The sequence below is a fragment of the Phalaenopsis equestris genome, unplaced genomic scaffold (genome assembly GCF_001263595.1).
Source record: "Phalaenopsis equestris unplaced genomic scaffold, ASM126359v1 Scaffold000552, whole genome shotgun sequence".
In the NCBI taxonomy this organism is placed as follows: Eukaryota; Viridiplantae; Streptophyta; class Magnoliopsida; order Asparagales; family Orchidaceae; genus Phalaenopsis; species Phalaenopsis equestris.
The window spans coordinates 1,141,306-1,152,286 of NW_018164992.1; the positions used below are offsets into that span (position 1 = coordinate 1,141,306).

At 37.8% G+C, this 10,981-nt stretch overlaps 1 protein-coding gene across 1 annotated transcript in view; it reads right to left on the minus strand.

Annotated features, from left to right (window-relative positions):
* LOC110029184 (replication factor C subunit 3) overlaps positions 1 to 10,981 on the minus strand; it is a 20,492-nt gene extending 9,511 nt beyond the window's left edge. The window contains exons 1-4 of the mRNA XM_020731355.1: positions 10,748 to 10,981; positions 10,518 to 10,628; positions 10,410 to 10,442; positions 3,418 to 3,586 (exon numbers count right to left, since the gene is read on the minus strand). Coding sequence (XP_020587014.1) covers positions 3,418 to 3,586; positions 10,410 to 10,442; positions 10,518 to 10,628; positions 10,748 to 10,831 — 397 coding nt within the window. The 5' untranslated portion in view covers positions 10,832 to 10,981. The remainder of the gene's footprint in view (positions 1 to 3,417; positions 3,587 to 10,409; positions 10,443 to 10,517; positions 10,629 to 10,747) is intronic.

Consider the following 10,981-nt stretch of genomic DNA (forward strand, 5'->3'; position numbering starts at 1 on the left):
AGGGAAAGTCAAAGATCCCGAGAAGAACCTCGATGACTTCCCAAATTATCCTACTGTATGGTTGCATTTTAGAGACGATGATATTTAAGTGTTCAATCCTGTCAATTTTATTATTTAGGACTTACACTTGCATAATATCTGATTATGCAAATTGCCCGCAGAGATAGAAAAGTTTACGTCGTACCGAGCGACAACCTCAGAGCCTAAGGTGAGTTAAGACTTATAATGCACAACACAGTTGCACATGAGCCTAAAGATAGAGTGAGGTTTTATGTCGCACTGGGTGAGCTATCTCGAAGTACTATGAATTGTTGTTTGATTAAACATAAGGAATGGTTTTGTTGAAGTAGACCTTATTTTGTGTTAAGTCTTGATTCGCCGACAGGAGTCCTTTGTCCTTTGCTTGCGTCCTCGTCGTGCTGCCCACGAATTTGTTCTGAGTTTATTGTCATAGCGACTTCAGTTTTAAGGTTTAAGGCATACATGCAATGGTTTGGTCAGTGGTTTGTCGCAGTGTACCTCCTAGTCAGGTGCCCTACCGTTCTCTACCTTAAGGGAATTGCAAGTTTTGTAAGTAAATGCAAAAGTAAAATAACAGTAAGAGCGCGGTAAAAAGAAGTGCAGTAACATGCCGTAAATGTAAGAATAAATTTGCTTGTCTGGTGCATCTGCTGCTGCTACAAAAAGTTTCAGTATCACAGGTAAAAATAAACAACTATTGCAGAGAATTTAACTAGCAAAGCGAACATGTGTGTATATATAAGTACAAGAACAGGTGACCTATATATGAAAGATCAAAGCGAGCTGTAAAAATTCAGGCTCGAGGGGGCTCTGAGCTGGGTTGTGTGCTTTGGGTAGAGGCCACCAGCCAGAAAGTCTAAGGAGGGAAATTCCTTGCCGCAATCAAATCGATTAACGAGTGGACTCTTATAGTATCCTATCCAAGTTTCTTTAATTTTTTCATGCATATAAGGTTTACTTAGCAATAGAAAATAATAATTTCGCGAGCAAAATATTTTTCCTCGTTTATGTCGTACATATAAATATTTTGAAGATCAAGTGGTCCACTATTTAATCGTCTCGACAAGGCTTAGAGCTACTGACAACCTAAGAAAGTCAGAGGCATCCTCCCACAAAGAGCTTGTGAATAGAATCATCAGTGTTGGTCTCCCTTCATCGAAGGTCATCGAAGCAGAAGACGCTATTCTAATTCCCACTTTCAGCACGCATAAGCACTTTCATCATCGACCTAACAGAAAAGAAAACACTAAAGAGAAAAGAGAAGACTGACTCAACTGCCACAATCTGCGAAGCGGAGGGTAGAATGGCAAGTGGGTTGGCCTAAAAAGTGTTAAGACTTTCTCCAGACAATGAGCAAATCGTCCCAAAAATTGTATTTGAAATTTTCAAAACTAGCCAATAAGTCAACCCCGCATCAATACTTTTAAAAGCTCCAAAAAACACTTTTAAGTGCTCCCGATAAACACTTACATAGCCCCAAAACAGCGCATAAATTGCTCCAAATGAGCCAACAGAAGCACCCCAAAACAGTGATTATATTGCTTCAAATCAGCTAACAAAAGCACCCCAAAACGGTGCATAAATTGCTCTAAACCAGCCAACAAAAGCACCCCAAAACAGTGATTTACAGTGCTCAAAATCAGCCAACAAAAGCAACCCAAAGTAATGCATAAATTGCTCCAAGCCAGCCTACAAATAAACAAGCTCAAATCAGCCAACAAAAGTGCCCCAAAACAGCACATAAACCAGCCCAAATCAACCAACAAAAGTGCCCCGAACAGTGCATAAAACAGCCCAAAAGCAGCATTTAGAGGCTCGAAATCTGCATTTAACCATTCCCTAAAGCAGTGTTAAAACAGTCCAAAAACAGTGTTTAATGACTCCAAAACAGTGTATAAAACAGCCTCAAAACGATGGACAAACCAGCACTTAAATGAGCACGAAATCCCCCTAAAAACAGTGAATGAATTAGCACTCGAGTGGCATATAAAGCCCCAAAAATAAACTAATAAATCAGCCCTTTAATCATAGGTAAAGTGATACATCCACAAAGGGATTAAAGCGCACAGTGTTAGATGTGAAAATTCCCAAGGAAAGAGCGGACTTGAGCTGAATTAATTTGCTTATTTGACTTTTCTTGATCAAAACTCATGAAGGATGGGACTAGATGCAAAATTGAAATCATAATATATTATATACGTTAACCTTACTCATAGTGCATGACTGGCTTACACTTTTTGCATTAACCCAAATCATCTAGAATCAAGCTCTCTAACTACAATAAAATTTCTTTTGGCGAGGACATCAACTATGAGAGTAATTCAAAGGCATGCCAATTGGAGTTGATCCTACATAAAAGCAGCCACAAAGCCATTTAAACTTCTAAATTACCGAAAACATATAAAAAATGACTACAACATGTTTTTATGCCATAAAAACTTCTAAGATAGTAAATAGAAAAGTCCTAAGGCTAGATCTTAGGCTCTAAGAGAAAAAAATTAAGACCTCACTAGAAATGAGGTCAACAGATACGATCTTTGTTTTCTTCTATAAAATAATGTTGGTTCTTCTATTTCTATGGTGGATGAACTCTAGTAGTGGAAACAAGGTGTCTCATATTTTAGAAAAGAAAAACTTTCTAGATATTTTATTAGAATTTTTTAGATCTTCTTCCTTTTTACTTTATTCCTACTATTTCTTTTTAATACTGTGACTTTGCAATTACTTTTTTTTTCAATCAATGAGAAAGGATCTCCGAAACTTTTCAATAAATAAAGGAAAGACACCATATGGCAATGCACCACAAAGTGCCACTCATGAGATCACAATATTCAAAAAAAAAAAAACGAACGAGTGTGCCATTACCTAGGAGTGTGCCATTACCTAGAAAAAACATATAATGAAGAAAAATAAAGGAAATGTAAAAATACACCATCAAACAACATTCAAAAATGTAAAATAAGAAAAATAAAAACTAGCAATTTTGTCAGTACTTCAAAAAACTTGCAGTTGTCTATATAATAGACATAAAATTTCAAAAATCAATCAAACAAGTAATAAATATCCTAGTCTTCTAATACTATAAATTACCTATCATAACATGGATTTTTTTTCACACACAGACATATATATACAATTCCTCAAATGAAATTATTCGTGGGTAGCAGGTAAATTAACTAAAATGCATAATTGCCCACAAAAATTGATCAGCTTGAAAAGAGAAATTCACAAAAACTCATAATTTTCAAAATTCGTATATTCCCAACTCTTTCAAAATATTGCATGAAGACTAATAGCCATTGAGGCAAGGGAACTATAACATTCAAGTTGCACGCAATGGGTATCATTCAGACCGAGGAGAAGATAAAGAGCAATTATTAGATGGAATGATCATACCTTTAAATCCTTTTTTGCCTTTTGAATCAATGGGCCTATTTTTTGCCATTTCCTTGATGATTTCTTGAACAATATACCTGTCTTGGAAGCCTGCGTCGCTGGGATTCAGCTCCACATGATGGGAACTGGCTAACATGGCCAGTTCTAATTCTATAGTCCGGGTTCCAGCCTACAAAAGAATCAGCAGCTCAATATTACCTGCTGCTGTGATATGCTTTCTAGTTCATCAGCACCAAGAAAACTTGGGTTTTCTAGAAGGATTGATTTGGTAATAGAAAACAGATTTTAAAAAAATAATGATTTCATCATTGCTCACTTTCTAGCATCTTGAATAACGCATGGCAAAGGCGATGTCAGAAAAATTTTGCTTTTCTATAAGGACTCAGTTGCCAATAGAGAACATGTTTAAAAAAAATAATAATTCGCCTTTACTCATTGCATGTACTAAAATTATATCACCTTATTTAAGGAGTCTAGAGATTTTCATGGAGTTTTAACTCAATATTAATTTCAAAATACGTCCAACAAAATCGCCTAACAATATAATCTACTAGATTCACCATATTTCAAGTGCTTTCAAATTTCAAGTGGCAATATAGGCCCAAAATATATTAAGATGTATGAGTGGCAAAATCATAAAGGATAAATTAAGGAATTATTATATTAGAGTAACACATTAAAAATATAAAAATTTAAGATGGAGCTAAGGGGGTTTGAACATGTGAAATGTTGTATATAAAATGCAATCATTATATGAGTTGATAAAATTAATATCAGAATAATATAAACCAAATGTTACAAATATAGAATTATCAGCTTAGTGATAATTATGTTGATATTAACATAATTAATAACAACTACCCTCTATAAATTATGGCTAACCACCATATCCATCCATGTGTTTATGGAAACCAGCCGGGCATACACTAATTTATTATAATTAATTGTATAGCAATTGATTTTATATAGTAATTGTTTAGAAATAATTCTAAGGTCGCATAAATATAACTCCAAAATAAACCTCAGGCAATTCATGCATCAATTTTTTTTCCCTTATTTTTCATGATATCAAAGTAAAGACACTAAGCCTATGTTCTCTCAACTTGACCCATAAAAGATTCGCTTCTATCAAGAAGGCTCTATAAAACTTCTAAATAATTCAAGTAGTGAAACTCATCATTTAGCCATATCAGACTGCTCGTCGATTCAACTTCCCACAATCCATTCAGCTTGTCTAGAATTTAAGTCAATTCATTCCAACTTAATGAATTGTGACCATTCTCCATCCTTCGGAGTGTGCTTTAGACAAATACTTCGTGAGGAGTAACAACTTGCAACACAAACCACATTTCAACATCAAATACGTGAAAATGTTGTTGCATATGCATCTAACAAGAAAACTAAAAGAGGCATGCAATAGACATAGTGTTACAACAGCAACAATTACAAGAGCAAAGAAATTTTGTAAATATTATAAAAGTTGAGGCAAGTGATTAAAGAGTGTTAAAGAAGTTTGTGAATTTGATAATCAAATTCTAAACAAATATCAAATAATTATTAAACTTTTGATTTGGGAACTATGGACAAATAAAAAAATACTCCTAGGATGGTACAACATATGATAATTAAAGCTCCATCTACTTTAGGGCCTCAAAGTACGCATACACTACTCTGCTCTTCTTGTTTTGTGGATTACGGTGATTATAATCATATAACTAATAATTTAGTCTCATTCATAATATCCAACCATATCATGAATCATTATTTATTCTGATCAATGACAATAGTCAATTACCTATAAAATTTATTAGAGATATTAGTCATACAATGAAAGATGTCATTATATATTATATATTCTTAAATAATCTCATCTTAAAGAGAAAATTACTTGATAAAAATTTTGATTTTCAATTTTCTTATAACTATTATACTAAGCAAGAAGGAAAAATTACTCATGACGGGTCTAAAATTGAATAAATGTTTTTTTGACGCGGGCTTCCCTGCGTTGGACACAGTGCGGGAATTTCCCACACAGAGACGAGAAACAGACCGACTCAGCAGGTTGGCATAGGGGAGCCGGTCTAGTGGCTTGGGGGGCCCGATTCAGGGAGCATCATGAGGCAAGCGAGGTTTCCTCCCTTTCCTGCGTCTCGCTCGATCGAGTGGCACTTTAGGAAGGATGGCAATGCAGCCGACCATTCCGCTCCTTCCTTCTCTGCTATTTCTTGTTTGGAGTTTATTTATATGCTTGTTAGTGAGAGTTAGGGTTAGTTCTTGTCGTGTATTGCTTTCAGATTTCCAGTGTGAAGTCTTCTTCCCTTTCGTATGGTTGTAATCGAGGATGTGGTGGTGCTCTGATTGTATGCTACTCCGAGATGGAGTTGTATATTTTTCCTTATTCCCTTCCCTAACCCTTCTCCTCCCCTCTTAGCAACCCCCAGCCACCCCTTTCCCCATTCTAGCCCTTAGCCATACTTCCCCCAGGTGCATAACCTTGTTTTCCCACTTCCCGGCCTTCATCCCGCCAACAGCCACCACTTTCCTGCTGCAGATTCGGTTGTCCAGCCACTTTCCTGCAGCAAAAGCACACCTACTGGCCTCCCAAAACACCGCCAAAACCCTTATTAACCGACCTCGCAACCACCATCTCGTTCCCCGTACCTTCACCCCATTGTCGGCGCCACTCTACCATCCAACCTTCTCCTCGACCCTAGCTGGAGATTGGTTTGTTATTATGCTTTCCCTTTCCGTTGGTGTCAGGTTGTAAACATATTTCTATATTAATAAAAAGTTGTGTTTCTTCTGTGATTTAGGTTTTCTCCTCTTATATTATTTAGTATCAAAGCTAGTCCAACCCTAGTTCTATCCTAGAGTTTCCTAGTATCCGCCGTAAACCAAAACTTTCTTTTCTACTACCAAATATCAATTCCACAACCCAAACCCTAACCCCACCAATTTTTCTTTCCTGTTCTTAAACCTTAGTCATGTCACTAATGAAATACATGCCCGAGCCTACCCGGAAGGACATACGACGAGAGATCGCCGACTTTAGCGGTGGATTACAAACATTGAAGATGAAATTCAATTAAAGGTTTTCCTCGATCATGATCGAGAGAGTCGAAAGGAGAACGATAAGACATGAAGATGAAGCGAGAAACATAGCACCAATTCCTATTAATTTACTACCGTCAAAAGTTGCACTCTAACTTCCGATGTGGAGAGACCGTAGCAGTAAGCGGCCCCCCAAGCTACTATCCAAAGAAATTAATTCGCAAATCTATCACAACACGGATTTGGACATGTTGAGGTAGAATACACAATCAAAGGAGTGATCTACTTCACCGAGCAGAGCGTCTAAAGATAACGCAACCACTAAAGACGGTGAGGACATAAACAAGGAAAACCCACTTCCAGTTAAAGATATGAACGGTAATCAGGAAGAAGATACCGACTTCAGCGATGATTCTCATTTTTCAGCGAACGGGGGAAAGATGCCACCAAATCCAATTGGCCCCAAGATAAAGATTCCAGCTAAGGTAACAGACGGTGCTTTAAAGGGTAGTAACCATGAGGTAATAAACAATCTAGAAGAGCCTGAGATTATGGTGCTCAAGCTAACATAGTGCAGATGGTGAGAGGAACATCAGTAGGAATGACCCTAAATGTCTACAAGGGTTATGAGTTTGAGGAGCTGAAATCAGATACAGGTTCACTCCGGATAAGCGAGATGCAGATTTTTCAAATGTACATACCCCCTCTGAAATTGCCCCGCAGGAGGGAGGTTCGGTATAACAGTATTGAGATTATTACGTACCCTGTCGATAACATGAAATAGAGTTATTCAGATGTTACTTTCAAATCAGCATGGGACACCCCGTCAGATGTCCAATCGGGAGAGATGAACCCTGGTTTTGTAGTGGGCCCGAGGAGCTTGATGGGGACAAAAATTCTGCAATGGGATCCGGGACCTATTTGTGGGACGGTCTTTCATAAGGGGGTGCTAGTGAGAGTGGCCCAGCTTGCCACAAATTTCAACCCATAGTGGATTTCCCCTCACATCCTAGTTTATCAGTTGCATCCAGCCAGGTGCGAGGAGCGAAAGAGGCAGGTTACAACAGGGATGGCGCGATACCTTATTCGTAGGAATACTCGAATCTCTATAGCTCCAACTGAAGTCGTACCAAAGGTGGACAGATATCTATTTTATCTGAATATGCCTTGGAATGACAATGTCTGCTTGTTTGACATGCCGAAGGGTTTGACGCCATGCCACGAGAAACCAAAAGCCTCGACGAATGAGGTCGAAGCTCCCCCAATCCCCGGAGACTGACGGGGGGCTTCCTCGTGTGGGACCGATGCGAGAATTTCCCACACAGAGGCGGGAAACAGCCGGTTCAGCTGATTTCCATAGGGGAGTCGGTCAAGTGGCTTGAGCAACCGATTTAGTGTGCATCATGAGGCGAGCAGGATTTCCTCCCTTCCCTACATCCCGCTCGATCAAGCGGCACTTTAGGAAGGGCGACAATCCTGCCAACCCTTCCTCTCCTTCCTTCTATGTTCTTTCTTTTTTGGAGTCCATTTATATGCTTGTTAGTGAGAGTTAGGGTTACTTCTTGTTGTGTATTGCTATAGATTTCAGGTGTCGAGTATTCTTCCCTTTCCTATGGCTGCATCTGAGGAGGTGGTGGTGCTCTGATTGTATCATACTCCAAGGTGGAGTTGTATCCTTCCTCATTCCCTTCCCTAACCCTTTTCCTCCCCTATACGCAACCACCAGACACCCCTTTCCCCATCCCAGCCACCAACCATTCTTTCCCCAGCCGCATAACCTTGTTGTCCCACTTTACAACCTTCATCCAGCCAACAACCGCCACTTTCCTGCAGCAGATTCGGCTGTCCAGCCACTTTCCTGCAGCAAAAGTCCACCTATCGGCCTCATAAATCACCACCAAACCCCTTCTTAATCCACATTGCAGCAGATTCGGCTGTCCAGCCACTTTCCTGCAGCAAAAGGCCACCTATCGGCCTCGCAAAAGTCCACCTATCGGCCTCATAAATCACCACCAAACCCCTTCTTAATCCACATTGCAGCAGATTCGGCTGTCCAGCCACTTTCCTGCAGCAAAAGTCCACCTATCGGCCTCATAAATCACCACCAAACCCCTTCTTAACCGACCTTGCAACAACCATCCCCTTCCCCATACCTTCACCCCATTGTCGGCGCCACTCCGCCCATGGATCTTTTCATTGGCCTTAGCTGAAGATTGGTTTGTTATTGTGTGTTCCCTTTCCATTGGTGTCAAGTTGTAACCCTATTTCTATATTAATAAAAAGTTATGTTTCTTTGATGGTTTGGGCTTTCTCCTCTGGTATCAGTTTCCCTTGCATTTTTTCAATCTCTAAAGTGCTTTCACTATCATGTACTGTAATAAATCAAAATAATAATGAACTCTAGTACAAAAGGTAAGTCATCAAAACTTCATTATTTTATCTCACTTAATGAATTTTGATTTATTGAAAAAAAAAATTCCTTCACCTATTTCATCTGATTATTAAATACGCAAAATAAGTGTCAGATTATTTCTTTTCTATCACATTATAGTTGTGTTCATAGTAATGTATGGGCCATCACTCATGTAATTTCGCATGTAAATTATATATATATATATATTATTTGTTTTCTTTCTCTATCTCTTATAATATATATATATATATATATTGTAACTTTCAATAGTGACTATAACCCAAAAAAAAAACATAAATTCATTTTCTTCATAAAAATATGACGTATTCACTATCTTTAGAAACTTTATTGCCTATATTGAGACACAAATTTCATCTCACAGCAAAATATTGAGATCCAATTTTAGGGGTAAATATGTCACTTGAATTGCATGATATTTTTCAAAATAAGATAATTATTTCTCAAAAATCATCATTATACAACTCAAGAAAATTGTGTTTCTACACATAAAAGTTGTCTCTTAGATGTTGAAACATTATCAGAATCTTCAATTCCATTTTAATTCTGAGTCAGAACATTAAGCAATGCAATCAACTTTATTAATAGACAGCCTCTAAAATCTTGGAAATTGATTGTCATTTTTATCATTTCTTTTAGAAGCATATAAACAATAATGATTTCCATTCATTAGGTTGTATTTGTTTTGTTCATTTCCAGGCACATGAATGTCATATCTTTTAGCTCAATACACTAAATGCATATTAATGGACTATGACATTTCTCCTAAATGTTATAGGTGTTATGGTTTGGACCATAAAAAAATTGAATCTCGCATCAAGTTGTACTATTTGAACATTAATTCTTCATTGCAACTAATGTTGAGCCACTTCCAAAAATCTATGTTTTGTTTAATTTGATGATTGAAACTCTAGCCTTGAAAGATTCAAATACAAAATTGTCCGTGAACAGGGTAGAACTCTAACAATTCCTAAGACAAATCCTCGATCTAATTTGTGCCCCAATTGATTCTCCACCTAAACTTGTGCAAATTGGCCGACCATTTGAGCCTACTAATGAGATTTCCATCACATTTCCCATGCGATCTTTTAAATTTTCTCATCCTTCAAACTGATTTCAGTTTCACATCACGTTAGCTTCAATTTCTAGTCCTTCAAGCTATTTAGAGACAATTAAACATGAACGTTAAAAATAAATCACGGTTGAACAATTTCAGGCTCATAAGGATAACCATGCATAGGACATTGTTCAAAATCCTTCATATAGTAAAATGATAAAATGCAAACGTAAATATTTAATCGAACTACACTGTGGTAGGACTCTGGATGGGTACAAATCACAATTAATTGTCATTCGTATCAAGCATGAATATATAAGACATCAAGCAAAAATGTTTGCGTCTGTGGCAAAGTTAACCACAATACTTCATGATTGTCTCGATTGATAATAATAAGAATGAAAGCGTGGAATAATAATAAACAGTGCTTGCACATGATTTTCTGAGTCTTACATCAATCTTCCATGCCTTCTGCTCTAACTTCACCTGAAATATAAATTTTAATAAGTGAATAAATTAAGTGAACACGAATTAAAAAAACAGAATTAGGATTTGGGATACCTTCTCAGCCGAAGCACCAAATATTTCCTTGAGTAGAGCCATTACCATAGTCTTCTTCCCCGATCCAGGTGGCCCGTAGAACAAAAGATGCGGGCAATCCTGCTCCGCAACCTAATCAAAGCCCGCCAAGAAGGAAACCAAAAAAACAAATAAGACAAAATACGCACATCTCATCAAGATGCAATAAACCATATTTTAATCGAGAACAACGAGGAATCGCGAAATCTCACCAATTTCTTGAGGTTTTGCGCAATTTCTTTATGGACTATCATCTTCTCGAGAATCCTAGGCCTGTACTTGTCAACCCACAGCATTTTGAAGACAGAAGTGAGTTAACTCTGCCGATTTCTAGGGTCTGATGGCTTGAGACCCGACTGAAACTCCACTCGAAGCGATCGAAGGAAGAACAACGTGCGCAAGTCCCCGATACAACAAAAAAAAAACCCTAGCAGCTCTATCGTTTC